Source organism: Grammomys surdaster, unplaced genomic scaffold, assembly GCF_004785775.1.
Source record: "Grammomys surdaster isolate TR1022 unplaced genomic scaffold, NIH_TR_1.0 166, whole genome shotgun sequence".
Classification (NCBI taxonomy): Eukaryota; Metazoa; Chordata; class Mammalia; order Rodentia; family Muridae; genus Grammomys; species Grammomys surdaster.
In genome coordinates, this window is record NW_021604614.1 from 15,050,011 (window position 1) to 15,066,319 (window position 16,309).

Sequence of the window (16,309 nt, forward strand, 5' to 3'; positions counted from 1 at the left end):
TGTTCCACAGCCTGCAGTGAGCACCGCACTGTGTTCCACAGCCTGCAGTGAGCACCGCACTGTGCCCTGGCTCCCACCACACCACCATTATCTCTTCACCAATTTGCTTGGTCATACCACAATTATTTTTAAAAACATGTATTTTATTATTTTAACGTGTGTGTGTGTGTACATGTATGAACATGTGTGTGTAGATGCTAAACAGGCCAGAGAGACCCACTGAAGCTGGAGTTAAGTGGTTGTGAGTTGCTGGTGTGGGTGCTGGGAACTGAACTCTGTCCTCTGAAAGAGCAGCAAGCACTTTTAACTACTGAGTCAACTTTCTAGCCCCCAGACCACAGGTCTTAAAGGAACAACGACTTAACTCCTCTTCTGTCTATTTTATAATATAATGGGCTCTTTAGAATACAGATTGAGGGTTTGCAAATTGGCTCAGTGGGTAATCACACTGACTGGCAAGGCCAACAACCTGATCAACGTTATGAACTAATTCCCACACGTTGTCCTTTGGCTTCCACAGTGTACCCACATCCATACATATATACACAAATAATAAAAATCACACATATGTATACACATACACATAAATACATCTAACACATAATATGTCATAGTGGCACACACGATTAATCCCAGCACTCAACAGGTAGAAGCAGGTGGATCTCTATGAGTTCAAGGATAATTTTGTCTATGCAGTGAATTCCAGAACAGCCAGGACTATGCAGTGAGATGCTGACTAAAAACAAAAAGCAAAAGCAAAGTATTTTCACAGACCTTCAACACTGAGGAAAACTATTCTTTAGTTAACTTTAAAAAAATTAAGTGGTCTCGAAAAAAACCAAAAAAAAAAAAAAATAAGTGAAGTTGGATGGTGGTGGTGCACACCTCTAATCCCAGCCCACAAGAGGAAGAAGTAGGTAGATCTTTGAGTTCAAGGCTAGCCTGGTCTACAGAATAAGTTCCAGCATAGCCAGGGCTACACAGAGAGACCTTATCTTGAAAAATAAAATAAAAAAATAAAAAAAGAAAAGAAAAATTAAATAAAATTAAATAAAAATGACAAAATCAAATATATGACTGTCTCCCCTGCATGTATGTGAGTCATGTGTGGGCCTGGTGCCCATGGAGAGGAGAAGAGGCTTTCAGGTCCCCTTGGACTGGAGTTACACATATAGTGAGTCAAAATGTGGGAGCTGGGAGTCAACCTGGGTCCTCTGCAAGAGTAGCAAGTACTCTTAACCACCGAGTCAACTCTTCAGTCCTTTAGTTAACTTTTAAATTTGGATTGCCCACTGAAAATAGAATTTGAAAATATCCTCTTTAAAATACAGTGGTACAATTATTTCACAGAAATATTTACATGGAGACTACTGGTGCTATAGGAACATTTATCTAGAAATGATCTTGCATCTTCCTTACAGGGCAGGATGTTGTCTGGAATCACAGAGCAGCTGTGAGTTTTTACAGAACCACACTCACAAAGTCTCATGAACTCACCAGCCTGCAAAGGGCACCTGATTAGTAGTTTAATAAAGACCTTCCCTCACACCCTCACACCCATGGGGAGTAGACAGCAAGTAGATGGCTCCTTACCTTCCTCTTTCTCCCACTCCACACAGCGGTTAGCCAACACCTGGAAGGCAGCCCAGGCCATGGTGGCCACCTTCTGCTTCTTGGTCTGCTTCTCACTGGAGCTGGACTCGGTCTGACTGCTCAAACTGCAGAGTCGGTCCATGAGCTGCACAAGACCGCTTCGGACCAGGCACTTCTCTTCACTCCTGGTGAACGGCAGAAAGGGATGGAGCACCCTGAAAGCCTTTGTGAGGGCTCAAGAAGCCCCAGGATAACAGGCATGTTTTTTTGTTAAGGGTGCTGCCAATCACCCAAAATGCCTTTCCTGTCATGGTGATGTCCTTAAAGATGGACATTCGAGACCAGGTTTGTTCACACAGAATAGCAGGCCAAAAGCTGATGAGTCATCTCAATAACAGACCAAATAATAATCTATTTTCAATACAATTATTCATGTGTTTTATATCCACATTTATCTGTGCACTGTGTGTCTGCTGCCCTTGGAGGCCATGGAACTGACGCTATAGACAGTTGTGACCCACCATATGGGTGCCTCACACTAAGCCTGGGTCCTCTGGAAGAGCAGCCAGCGCTCTAAACACCCGCCACTCCAGTAATTATGTTGTTATGAGAGCACTCAAAGAATGAGTCCAGGAATACTTAACAGTTCCAAGCTACTAATTAAGTGACCCAAGAAATAAAGGAATTGTGCCAAGACAAAAGATTCTTGCCAGCTATGTCTTTTTTTCTGACCCTCCCAGTGACAACAATGTCTGCGCACACAGCAACTCAGCAAAGGCACTGCAGCTTCCTGATAGGACGACAAAAGCTTTAGGATGCTTTTAACAAGTAAATTCAATTTTAGGATTTTATTTTTATTTGTGTGTGTATGTGTGAGTGTGTGTGTGTGTGTGTTTGTGTCTAGTGTGGTGTATACTAAGTATGTGTGGGTGCCTGCACACATGAGAATCCCCTGGAGCTAAGTCCTGAACTCATATCCTCTGCAATAACAGTACATGCTCTTAACTGTTCGGATATCTCTTTAGCTCCCTAAAATCCAATTTGATAAGTTAAAAAAAGATGAAACAAAACAAAAAAGTTACCTTCTATTTATTTGGCCACATTGAATCTAACCTCTGTGTGGCAAAGGACACGTCACACTTACCTGGTGTAAGGTATGGTACACAGGAGTCCAATGCTGTTCGCACAAGCAATAGGGTACCGAGCACACAGAGACACAACAGAGGTCATGGTCTCACCGAAGGCTTCCTGGACCTGCTCCACCATCCCACCACAGGTGAGCTCTTCAATTCTGTGAGACAAAACTCAAGTTGAGGTTTCCCGAAGACATCAATGATAAGGGACATTAAGGGAAATGCATTAGCCCTTCTGAGAAGCCCAGTGCCAAGAATTTGGAGCTAAAGGCATCTTGGAGACCACCAAGCTCAGTGTCAAATACTCCAGGGAACAGCGAAGTGTTGGGAAGGGTTCCCAGGGGTCCTTCCAACAAGATGCCCACAATAAATCAAAACAAAACAAAAACCACCAACAACAACAACAATAGAAAAACCTAGGTAATCTGGGTTAGGGGAAGTTACACAGGGCTATCTACTGCAGGGTTTTCAGAATCTTTGATAAAGTTAAGACACACCACAGTTAAGAGTAGGGAACAGCTACTCGTTTCCCAAATGGATTTGATAATAAACCAATTATTAGAGGCATGTCTGTCATATCCTGTGCCCCACTGAGGACTGGGCTTGTAGTCACACTAATGCAAAAACGAAGGCCTAGACAGATCAGCTAGGAGTCTCCTCAAGGCCATGCTCCAAGTACTGGAGGATGAGAGCCCAGGGGACGGGAAATGACCCTTTCCCAATGTAAAAACACAGCATTGGCTGATTCTATCTTATTTAGTATTAATTGAGGGCTGAAGTTATCAAATTTATCTACAAAAATTTGTAATGTAATTGGTTTTTTTTTTTTTTTTTTTTGGTTTTTCGAGACAGGGTTTCTCTGTGTAGCCCTGGCTGTCCTGGAACTCACTCTGTAGACCAGGCTGGCCTCGAACTCAGAAATCTGCCTGCCTCTGCCTCCCAAGTGCTGGGATTAAAGGCATGCGCCACCACCGCCCAGCCTTGTAATTGTATTTATAAACACAAATAATGTTGAGTTTAAAAATAGGAAGCTGGGGGGCCAGAGAAACAGCTTGGTGGGCAGAAGTCCTATTTTCTTTTCTTTTTTTTTAATTTTTATTTATTTATTATATGTAAGTACACTGTAGCTGTCTTCAGACACCCCACAAGAGGGCATCAGATATCATTACAGATGGTTGTGAGCCACCATGTGGTTGCTGGGATTTGGACTCATGACCACTGGAAGAGCAGTCAGTGCTCTTAACCACTGAGCCGTCTCACCAGCCCCAGAAGTCCTATTTTCAAAAGCCTGACAACCAGAGTGTGATCTCTGGAATGTAAGTCTAAAACACCGGATATGGTGGCACCTTCAACAGGAACACTCCTCCAGACACTTGAGGCAAAAGCAGAACTGGCCTGAAGCTCACAGGTCAGCAAGCCTGAGGGACATACTGCAGTAACAGAGGTGAAACAGACCCTCCCTCTTCAAGGTGGAATGAGAGAACCAAGTCTCAAAACTCTCCTGTGATTGCTACACACAAGCCATGACATCTGTGTGCCCACCCACATACATGCACGTAAGGAGTTGAGCTAAAGAGCACAGGCTTTGTCACAGGGATTGCTGGCTCTGAACATGGTGATCTCTTCCATTGTGATGGGCAAACACCAGGGAGGACCCATATGGATGGAAGCAAGACCTAAAATCCTCTTTCAAGCCTCAGCCATTATGGAGTTGTTTCTCAAGAAAGGCACGTGTTCTCCTGATTGACAGAAACTTCCCTGTTAGGACAATTTTTTTCTTTATCCCTGGATAGCTCCCAAATAAATGAGACAGCGACAATAAGATTTATTTGAAAAGCTTTACAGCACAATAGCTGAGCAGTATTAATCTATTCTAATTCTTAGGGCTAATCTGGCTACCTCCCATCCAAAATACCCAAGATACTTGTGTTTCAGTATTGATCTCTCTCTCCCTCCCTCCCCCCCTCCCCCCCTCCCGCTCTCCCTCCCCCCCTCCCTCTCTCCCTCTCTCTCTCTCTCTCTCTCTCTCTCTGCTCCATGGTGTGTTACCATGGACTCTTTCCTTGTGCCAGAATTCTCTCTTCCTATCTCTTTCTTCCCTCCCCTGGCTGGGATCAGAAGTCCAACCCTCTTCTCTCTTCTGCTCACTGACTCGCTGACCAGCTTTTATTGACAGATCAGAGGACAAATGAAAGCAATGTTTACACAATACTGAGGCATGGGCTACTTAGAAGAAGCAGTACAATTCCATGTCCTGTGTGAAACCAGATAGGGCAGAGAGACCAGCATTTGAATAGTACAAGGCTGATCTTTACACAGTGCACAAGAACATTACGCCTACACTTCCCCAAACATCATTTCAACAGCTGCTGGCCCTCTACTTGCTGGCCGCACTACATCAAAGACCACCAGAAAGCACAAGCCCCCGGTAGCAACTTCAGTCTTTCCTATTCTGCTGAGAACTTCTGAACTCTGGTACAGAAACCTTCCCAAATACAAATGAAAGCTTTCTTCTGAATTAGGATTTATAATGATGGCTTTAGAATTGACCAAATGATCACTAAAGTGTATAAAAGGATGCTGACGACATCACTGTGTCACTGCAAACTGAAAGGAAATAACGAATAGTCCTATGTGACCATGACTAGACACGAGTTAAATGCAAACACAAAAGTATAGTGGAGCTCTGGGAGGCTTTCAACAATGAAGAAGCAGGCACTGGAGACATGGCTCAGAGGTTAAAAGCATTGGCTGCTCTTCCAGAGGTCCTGAGTTCAGCAACCACATGGTGGCTCACAACCATCTGTAATGGGATCTGATGCCCTTTTCTGATGTGTGTCTGAAGACAGCGACAGTGTACTCATATGCATAGAATATATAAATAAAAAAGAAGAAGAAGGAGAAGGAGAAAGAAGGAGGAGGAAAAGGAGGAGGAGGGGAGGAGGAAGAGGAAGAAGATCTCTAAAAATGGGCTGGAAAGAAAGTGATACCAAGGAAGTAATGAGAAAAACAATCATCATTATAGGGGCAAACTTGTAACAAAGAGACTCAAGGAGCTCTTTATACATATGGTTGGTATAACAACCCCCCCCCCCCCCAAAAAAAGGGGGGGGGACAATTTAGGACTGAAGGTATAAAAGAAACCTTCACTTTCGGTTATGTATCCTGTTTTGAAAAACATCCTGATGTTTTTCAAAATCAACACACTGTAAAGACAGTTGAGGACAGAAGGGCAGTGGTGGCACACACCTTTAATCCTGGAACTCAGGAGGCAGAGGCAGGCGGATGTATGAGTTCGAGGCCAGCCTGGTCTAGGACAGCCAGGGTCATTTTAAACTCTGTTTCAAATCCCACTCCAAAAAAAACATTTTTGAGGAAAGACATTAGCAAGTTCCACTACACACTTTTGCCCATGGCGGTTGGAACAGTGTAAACTAACAGAAACCACTGACCTGGGTCCCCCCTGAAGGACCATTGTCACTGGCCCTACCAGGTGTGTTACTCCCCCAACTCGCACAGCGGCAGTCAGCAACTCCCGCATATGCACCAGGGCCTGCTTCCGAGTGTTTCCTCGCCGCCATCTTGTCTGTGCAGCCAAAAGGAAGCTGCTACTGGACACCTGAAATGCACAAGAGGGAGGATGCTGACTTCCACTGTCAGACATCTTCCAGCTGCCAGGGCCACTCATCGGGCCTGCACACTCTGACCTACCGCTTGGTCAGGGTTGGTGCCAATGAAAGCAAACAGCTGCCCGAGCAGGACGCTGTAAGTGGGCTTGTCCCTGCTGTCTTCAATGGCCAGTGACTGCAGGAGTGTAAAGGAGCTGCTGCGGTGGCTGGTCACGTGACGACGCCTACAGAAAACAAAACTGTAATAGATGAGCAAACAAGAACCATGCTTAGGGAGGCTGTTCTGAAAACCATGTGCAACTACATCCTGGGGTCCCACTCTGGCCAAGGACCATTACCTCTGATTTGCTCTAGTAAATTCCAAGTCTTCATTACCAATCATCTCCAGGTCAGAAGGAGCAGACATGCTTCGAAGGAAAACAGGCTGCCGGACAGCATGAGATGCCACCTTTGTTTCTGAAGCTGATTTGCATGCTGCAAGAAAATGGAAAGCTGCTTAAGGTTTCTGCTGTCTGATCTGTAGGGAGACAGAGCAACAGCTAAGCGGACTGGAAGGATGCTAAGCGTATCTTCACCTTCAGTCAGGGTTCAGCCAGTGATCTGGCTAGCAAAGCAAACCATAGAGAGTGAGCAGTCATTTAAAAAACCTAAATATGTGGTTAAGCTGCATTTTAGCTTGAAAATTTAAAGTCCTTTTATTAGAGTGGTTTTCCAAAGAGAGGACAAAAATTCACTTAATAATACCGGTGTTCACTTCAATATAAGCACTCTGAAAAGCAGGCAGGCTGGGACTATATAGAGCTCAGTGGTCCAGTACTTGCTTAGCATGCAGAAAGCCCAAGGTTCAGTGTCCAAGACTGAAGAGACAAAAAAGGCAAGAAGGTGCAAAACAGAAGCAGCAATCTGTGCCTCCCTCTTGGTTAATGGGATTGAACTCATTGTCAATTGCATATTCATTAGGTAGGCAGGCATTCAATGAACTGTGCCGTACCCCTATGTCTTTCCAGGGTCTCACTGCCCAGACTGCATTTTGTTCTGTAGATATACAAACTGGAACTTGCAACTTTTTTTTCTTTTTGCCTCACTTCCAAATTTCTTTTTGTTTGTTTGTTTGTTTGTTTTTTAGAGACAGGGTTTCTCTGTGTAGTCCTGGCTGTCCTGGAACTCACTCTGTAGACCAGGCTGACCTCGAACTCAGAAATCTACCTGCCTCTGCCTCCCAAGTGCTGGGATTAAAGGTGTGCGCCACCACCGCCCAGTCCAAATTTCTTAATTAAAATAAATGCAGAGTCATTTATTTCCGAGTCTGCCTTGGATCCTAGGCCTCTACAGGCACAGCACACATGTACACTCTACATGTGAAAAGTAAGTAAAGGAAAAAAAAAACTCTGAAATAAAGTCAAAAGTATACGGTAAAGTTATCTCACATCTTAAGAACAGACAGTTTAAACAAAAGTATGGTAAGACTGTCTCTCAGGTGCTACCTTCCTGTTATCCTTGAGACTCTGAGTCCCCTGCCAGGTGTCACCCATGTTATGGAATGACCGTGGTCCATTAAAAATGTGCTGTTTTAATAAAATGAAGGCAATTGTGGCCAGGGATGCACAGAGTGAAGCATGCTGGGAGCTCACTGATTTCTCTGGGAGACACATTCAGACTAAGGACTGCAATGTGACCTGGAAAGGGGCTTGGAACAGTGGCTCAGAGGTTAAGAACAGCACTTGCTGTTCATTCAGAAAAGCTGAGCTTGGATCCCAGCACCCACATGGTGGCTCACAACCATTTGTAACTCCAGTTCACGGGGATCCAGTGAGCTCTTCTAGTCTCTCTGTACACCAGACACAGACATACATTCAGTTAAAGCACTCATAAACAAAAAATAACTGTTTAAAAAAATTGAATAAACTTAAAAAAACCATGGGACCTGGGGGTTCCCAGTAGTGACTCCTGGGCAGCCCTGCCAGAAGGTCCTACACAACACAAACCCAGTTCTGAGGAAAGGAAAACAGACTGGCACAGTATAAGACTGACAGTGCTGAGTACAACTGCTTCTGTTACTCTGAAATACAACTGCATACGTAACTATGGAAACCATGAACTTAAAACAGGGGCCACTGATTACACACACATGCATTGCTCTCCTCAGATGGACCAGGGGAACCTTGCAGTCACTCAAGGATGACACCATAGGAATTCAAGTCTTAGAGACTAAAGAAACTTAAGAGACAAGAAGGAAAATGTCTACATTTCCTATTTTGTTATTTTAGGAGAACCCAGGAGTCAATTCTTTAAAAATAGTTGATGTGTGTTTTATGAACAGAGTCAGGCCAGAGCCTGGGGCAGTACCAGGCGTCTCTGCCGGTGTTCCTGAGATGCTCCTGGTGAGGCCCGACTGGGCTGCAATGGTGACGTGCAGCAGCAGCTCTGCTCGGTTCATCAGACTCTTCACCAGCGTCTTTGTTTTGGCCAGCGGGTGGGAGGGCTTCTGAGTAAGAGAAGTCACTTCTTGGAGGAACTTCTCCCTAGAGAGAGAGACTGGGGTGGGTTTAGTCGTTCTCCAGCTCATCCCACACAGCCTTCTGGGACAAGGCCAGAAGGAAGCAGTCTCCTAGTAAACACCGCTCACCTGCCCCTCCTCCATCCAAGAGTCTCTGGTTTTGTTTCAAATGCCTGTGCTTCCTTCTGAGAGTTCAAACCAAAGCTGCTGACTTACCAGTAAGCTTAACTCTTAAGTATCTGGTGAACGCACAACCCTGACAACCTAAGAGGGACTGGACCCGTGGTGTCTGAGCACCAAGGCGAGAAGTTGGACTGGAGTGAGTGACATCACTAACCTCAGTGAGAGGACCATGTTTTCAAGATCATTTCCATCAAAGGAGACTTCCTTCATTGAACACAAAAGCTCTAGTTCTTTCATTTTGTTCTAAAGAAGGAAAAATCAAGAAAAGATGGTATGCATGACCTGCAGGAACCAAGCTCAAGGTACATTGTTAGAGAAATGGACGTGGGACCGGCCCCACCTCTGTTGTGTGCGCCCTGCTGCTGAACGAATGGGCCTCTGCGCTCACCTTTGCACTGCAGAGGCGACCAGGGCCATGGCCACAGCTAGAGCCTCTGACCTAACCTTTGACACAGTCTCGATTTGCAGCTCACGGTGACCTTGAACTCACAATCTTCCTGCCCTGAGTTCTGAGTTCTGGAACTGTATACTTTTATTTGATAGTATAAACGTTTAAAAAAACTCCATGGCCTATTTTCTGGGGATTTTCAACTCAAACCATACTTTTAAATTTTTGTTTTGGTTCTTAAGGTTTAAAAGCAAAATTTGATAATAATGGTAATTTCTTTTTCTTCTATGTGTTTGTTTATTTCCTTACATACTACTGTGTGAGTGTGGGACTGCTTACACTTGTGCCACAGTGCCTGTGTGGAGGATAGAGGACAACTCCTTCTACCATCGTTCCTGGGGCTGAAACACAGGTCACTAGGCTCGGTGGCAGGTACCTCAACCTGCTGGGACTTTCGCCAGCTTCATAACTTCCTCAGCCTTTGTACAACACTATCAACCAGTTAAACATCAATGACTTACATAGCCTGACATATCAGCCTAGCTACTTTTATTTAACCTTTTAGAGAATGGGTGTGTCACACACTGTACAGGTTTCAGAAAGCAACACTACTTTCTCTGCACACGCACACATGTGAGCACGCGTGGTACCCTTGCTCTCTACGTGGCATGCCCCCATGCTGACTCACATGCTGCGCTCACCTCATTAAAATGGTAATCATAAAAGAAAGGCATGTTCTTCTCCAGCTTCCCCTGCATGGCATCCTCAGCCTCACTTTGCCACTTCTGTTCCAGTTCAGCCACGCTCTAGGAGGGTAAAGACACAGCATGTGCATAGATGCAAGACAAAACGGCATCTGAGGACAGCCAGTCGACATGTCCTCCATTTCCAACAGCTGACTCATGGCTCCTTTCTCACTCACCTGCAGCTGTCTCTCCATGGCATTGAGCTTCTTAAAGGTCTCTCCCATAATTTTACACAATAAATCATATTCCTCAGCATGTTCTTCCTGATACTGGAAATTGATCAGGGACTGCAGAGCATCAACCAAGTTCAAGTGCTTAATAACGCACGACACCACCATTTCCTCCATGACGTCAGGCTGGATCACTTCTCTGTGGTGACAACGAACACCAGTCAGGTGTGTGCTAAGCGGAACTCAGCAGCACCATATGCAACAGGCTGGAAACTGTAGGCTTCAACTCAAACACTGATTCACTGTAACCCTTGTATTACACTAGAGGAAGAGACACGGCACTGCAGACCCCACATGCTGGCAACCAGCTTAGTATATCAGCTGATAAAACTGACACTGACTGACCAAGCCACACACACAATGAAAGACATCTCCCTTAGTAAGACTTGTGTATTTTGAGCTAGAGTTATATCCCAGAGGGAACCCATCTAAAGCTCTTGAGCAGATGTTCTGGAAGCTGGGGGGCTGGCTCACTGGGCTGGATACTAAGTCTGAGCACCAGAGTGCCGGTCTGCGGTGGACACATAAGAAGCAGGTGAGGTGCACATGACTGTAGCCTCAGCGCTGGGTACAGAGACAGGAGGACACCAGCATTAGTGGAAAGCCAGTCACACCAAATGGCAAGCTTCCTTCAGTGAGAACCCATTTCAAGAGTGAAGCCGAGAGTGCTGGAGCAGGATACTGCACACCCCTGGCCTGGCCGCTGTGCACTCAGCCACGGGAATGTGCACTCCCACGTACACAGAATAAAAACTGCTTCAAGGGGAAGGGATTTGTAAGGATGACACTGAGAAGAAAGGAGGGAGGCAGGCTGTGAACAGGATGTAAAGTGAATTTAAAAGAAAAAATAAAACGAAACAACCCTCCCAGAGCTTTGGGACCACTTGCCTTCTAGTCCTGATTTGATGCAGTACTGAGACTGGTGTGTAGTGCACGAGGATACAGAGTTAAACAGTGCAGTTTCTGGAGCTGAGAGGCTCACTGGACAATGGGGCTTGTGGCTACATCTAAGAACCTAAGTTTGACCCCAGGACACACGTGATGGAAGGAGAACCAACTTCTGCAAGCTGCCCTCTCACCTCTACATGTGTGTCATGATGTGCAGACACACCCATCCCACAAAAAGTAATAAAACAGAAAAATGTCTTCTCTATTTGGTTAATTTAAAATTTTATCTACTCTTTAAATGTTTCTCTGAAAAGAGTGATTTTGCCACGTGAAGGAAGCCTTCAGGCTACGAACATCACAGCACATGTGTGACTCTAAGACTCAGGCTTCAAACAGCACAGCACATGTGTGACTCTAAGACTCAGGCTAAGAACAGCACAGCACATGTGTGACTCTGAGACTCAGGCTTCAAACAGCACTGCACATGTGTGACTCTAAGACTCAGGTTTGTCACTTCCCTAGGAATCACAAGTAAAGATGAGTTACTATACTATTCAGAAATCAAAAGTAGAAGCTGAGGTCAACCAACTGCAAGGTCAAACTGTCAGAAAAATCTAGAACTTACCAAGTTTTACCATGCATCAGAACCCCGGGAAACTTATTCCCACACACAGGCCCACCCCTAGACTTTCAGTTTCAACAAATGTGAAGTGGGGTTGCACATCAGTGTTCCCAGGGGCTGTGACTGTGACTGGAGGACCACACAAGGAGACCTACTGGCCACCTAGTGGGCTCACCTAAATACTCGGCTCCTGTCCATCAAGTAAATAAAAGATTTTCATATAATTGACCTAATTTTTTTATGGTTCTGGGGCTCAAACCCAGAGACTAATACATAAGAGAAAAACATTCTTCCACTGAATTACACCCCAAACCCCAGTAAACGTAAAGTTCAAGGTTCACGTGCATCCCCACTCTCGGAACATACTTTATACTTGGTCTAAACTGAGGTCGTGCACGTCCAGAGATTTCCCTGAGCTTTATCATGATTCCTGGAGGCAGCCTGATCCGAGGCAGGTCAAAGTAGTTCCCAACAGGAGGCACAAGGACATCTGAGGGGTAGGTGAACTCTCTGTCTTCTTCTATGGTCAGTGGCAGTGGAGAGGGACTCGGAGTAAGGGCAGGGGAGATAACACCGTTGGCCTCCACCTGCCACTGGCACCTGAGGAGACACAGAGAAAAGAGGCTTTCCACTCCCTGTGACAGAGATTACTGGAAAGCTACTTGAATGGCTGCAGCTACATGAGACACACAAAAGCTCACAGGATGTGTCCAGTATGCATCCAGCAAACCTACAGAGGCTAACCTGAACACTGTATGGAAGAATCTTGGGAACCCACCTCCTTTCCAGTGTTATTAGGAAACCCTGGGGCTTCCCAGTAGAGGTGAAAGCATCCCATGGTCACCACCCCCATCCCATTCCTTCACCACATGTCTACCCTCCCTTTGAGGATCCTCCAACTGTACGGTGTTTAGACTGCAGAAAACCTGACACAGTTCCAAGATGTTAACAAAAAGGTAGCAAGGCTGAGAAGGTAAGGGGCGCCATTTTAATGTCGTTCCTAAGACACTTAGACACCAATGAGAGGGTTGGTTAATGGCACAGTTAGCTGGGAAATGCGCTGAGTGCAGCTTTTCCACATGAAGTCTACTGTTTGTGGGCAGAACTAGCTCCATGCAGACCTTGTTACCTCTGTAGAAGTTTGGATCGCAACAGGTCCTGACAAGCTTCCTCTTCTTTGGTAATTTCTGGTCCGTTGTATAGGATTCTTAACATGGAACAAGCTAACACAGACAGACCTAAGGCCAGGTCTACCAGGAAGGGCAAGCCTCCTGAGACATCTTCTGAGGACTCCTACAAGGCAGACAGGGGCAGACCCCATGCGCAAGTCAGTGGACTCTGGCAGGGCATTACAAGCTGCGCTGTACCACATTGGACCATCCCCACCCAGTTTCCTAGAGCATCACCAAGTGCAGTTGCTATGGGAATGGAGTACAGTACCCAACATCTGGAATAGAGGGTGGCACTGGAGTAACCACGGAATGAGGTCTCAACACAGTTCTGGGGAGTGAACAGCTGGTCAGACTTTTATACCAAAAAAAGCAAGAATCACGTGCAGGAAGTTAGGCTGCTTGCTATCAGCTGTGTCTAGTCAATGCAGACCTTCATTCCATCAACAATTGTACTCAAGATACCTGTGTGCCTCCTGGGCAGCAGCCATTTTGATTGATAAACAGAGGGCAGAGGCCCCTGCCTGCCTCACAGGGTATACACATGCTAGCCCACAGCTCTGCCCTAGAGGTTCTATGGTGGGTCAAGCTCAGGCAACCTCCAAGTCTACAGAATAACCCAAGGGGAGTTCAACTCCTAACCCAAAATCTACATGCTTATGTCAACTGAGTGTCCCAGCTGCCTCTGCCCTGCATTCCAGAGTCAGGTCGCATCCAGGCCTCAGAGCCCTGGCTGCAGAGGCTCCTGTGCTGCTGGACTGATTTTAGGTTCCAGCTCTTTTCATTCCATAAAATGACCCCTCACCCCTGCTAGGACCCTACTTGTTGAGGAAAAGACACGTGAAAGAGTGGCTCATATTCTGCCTGGTTTCCAAGGCAAATATGACCTATGTCAGCAAGGCACAGTAGAGTTCCCTCCGCCCACAGCAGAGTTAGGGTCAGTACCTGAGCGCGGACTGTGCAGGCAAAGCCCCACATAGCTTTGTCAGGAGTGTTGTGCTCACGGCCACTTCTCATTTCAAAGGAAAAGGTGACTGTATCGCCTTCAACCTTAAGATTTAAGAGGGAGGGGGAGAAATGAACTTTAAAAAAGCTCAAACAATTTCTAAAAGAGTGATATAGTTTAGAGATTGACTTATTTATTTATTTATTTTTATGTTATTTTTTGAGATAAGGTCTTAATCTGATTCCATGCTCCTCCTGTCTCTGCTTCTAGAATAGTGGATCACAGGGTTTACAATCAAATCTCTGCCTTAGAGGTTTACTTTGTTGTGTTTGTTTTTGAGGTAGGGTCTCTATGCGGCTCCAGCTGTCTGAGAACTCACAGAGATCCACCTGCACTCTGTTCTGTTCTCGCCCTCGTCCCTCCCCAACCCCACCTGTGTCAATGAAGACGCACAGAGCAGCAGACCTGGACTCAGCTCAGCCAGACACCCCAGGCGGACTGCCGTCCCTGCCAGTTAAAGTGGGTGCACTGTATGTGCAACATACAGAAAACACACTGAGCACATTTGGGGTTAGCAGGCTTCTGATCCCTATTTGTGCTCTGGGTACACACTCATGAGTAGCTCAAAAGTCCAGAATACAAAGCATGATCCCTCCCAGTCACGTCAGTTTGAGACCTGATCGTTATTTTTTATTCAAAGGCCAAATTCATTTAAAAACATTACTCCAAACTTTTAAACTGCACTGATGTATGGTCAATGTCCAGAAAAGGACCCTGGAAGAACTAGCAGCCCCACCCCCCAGAGAAGAAATAGTTCTGACAACCAGTGGCCACGCAGAACCCTGTGGACGGATTCAAGCCCTAGCATAGACAGGGGTCTGATGTCCTACAAGCAAAAGGAGGATAATTCTAAACACAAGCGGGGAGGTTACAGTCGCAGCAATGTGGCCCTAACTAACTCAAACGCTTCCAGGGTCACACTTAGTCCTCAGGCCCATAAAGAACCTAGAGTCACCTTTCTTTTCTAGGAAGAAGTTGTGACTTGATACCATACCTTCACCAAGTCCTTCGGCCAGCCAGTTCCTAAGACACTCCGGCTGCCATATCCCAGAGTGTTGCCTCCATACTCAGCAACCTTCCTACTGTTTGTGTTAGGCCCCGCGTATATCACCAACTTCAAAACAGAAAATAGACCGTTAGACTGTAAAAGAAAAACAAAAACAACAGCTACAAATACAGAGGCTGCAAAAGAGTTTGTAAAACACTACACTTCTAGCCAGACACTGGTGTCATTCATTATAACGTAACTAATAGACCCTCATGTCTAACGTCGAGCTGATATAAGTCTGGAGGCAATCAGCGATTGATGTTTATAAAGCAGTAAAAGAAAAATGATTGAAACTATCCACAGGCATATTTCTCATATTTTCAAATCTCGGTTGGCACTGGGACATGAAGGTTAACTAACCACGCTGGCGACTGTGTGTATAGATTTCTTGGATAGCTATTTTCATCCTGGTTATCAGAACTCATTAACAATAGGTGCAGTTTGGCCCCTTAAGTCCTCCCCCAAATTAATAAAGTGAGCTAATATAGGCAGGTTCTAATACCTAATACAAAATAAAAGCACCAAAAAAATAGATAAATAAGGATTTAAAAATGCAACAAATGAAAACAAGCCACACATTCTTAGTATGTTGCTTAATGGCATAAGGAGATGAAACAAATATAGGCCAGGAAGGCGGCTGCTTGTCGGGACAGTTCTCACCTGTCAATACGGCTCTCTAATCACCCAGTTATATCGAACTGTTTGTTATTATTTGTCTATTATTAAAGTTGTGTTTGCATGGTATATGTACATGAGGCATTGTGTGCCACAGGACCACTTTGTCAGGTTAGTTGTCTCTTCCTCCTCTTCGTGGGCTTTGGGGTGCGTGGGACGCTATTGGGCGTGTGCTGCAGGAGCCCTACCTACTGAGCCGTCTGGACCTCCCTCACTGGCTGCTTCTATCACAGAAGAGAGTGATAGAAGAATGCAGCTCACTCGGCATTCAAGTATGTCCAGAGGAAACAGCGCTCTGGTGTCTGTAACTGGCAAGCCTGGGGGTACAGCACATTGACGCACCTGGCAGCTAAGCTGGGATGTCAAAGCTACATCTTCAACTCTGGATGCTTGTCAGCTTGTGAGTTCTTTCCTTTTGGACCTCTTGCTCCACCAGCCAGGGACCATGGGGAAAGTAAATATACTTTTGTCTATGTGGAAAGCCTCCTTGTGCATGACAATC

The 16,309-nt window shown here is 45.6% G+C and overlaps 1 protein-coding gene across 6 annotated transcripts in view; it reads right to left on the reverse strand.

The window, feature by feature from the left end:
• Hectd4 (HECT domain E3 ubiquitin protein ligase 4) overlaps positions 1-16,309 on the reverse strand; it is a 155,410-nt gene that overhangs the window by 55,948 nt on the left and 83,153 nt on the right. For 4 of the 6 annotated variants that reach the window (XR_003711261.1, XM_028765890.1, XM_028765891.1 and 1 more), the window contains exons 22-34: positions 15,079-15,198; positions 14,024-14,128; positions 13,039-13,202; positions 12,276-12,509; positions 10,346-10,538; positions 10,125-10,229; positions 9,190-9,278; positions 8,702-8,877; positions 6,694-6,829; positions 6,438-6,594; positions 6,179-6,345; positions 2,738-2,884; positions 1,594-1,778 (exon numbers count right to left, since the gene is read on the reverse strand). Coding sequence is in view for 5 of the 6 variants with exons in the window: in XM_028765890.1 (XP_028621723.1) it covers positions 1,594-1,778; positions 2,738-2,884; positions 6,179-6,345; positions 6,438-6,594; positions 6,694-6,829; positions 8,702-8,877; positions 9,190-9,278; positions 10,125-10,229; positions 10,346-10,538; positions 12,276-12,509; positions 13,039-13,202; positions 14,024-14,128; positions 15,079-15,198 (1,978 nt within the window). In the remaining variant the exon portion in view is untranslated. The remainder of the gene's footprint in view (positions 1-1,593; positions 1,779-2,737; positions 2,885-6,178; positions 6,346-6,437; positions 6,595-6,693; positions 6,830-8,701; positions 8,878-9,189; positions 9,279-10,124; positions 10,230-10,345; positions 10,539-12,275; positions 12,510-13,038; positions 13,203-14,023; positions 14,129-15,078; positions 15,199-16,309) is intronic. The other 2 variants (XM_028765893.1, XM_028765892.1) reach the window with 1 other exon arrangement.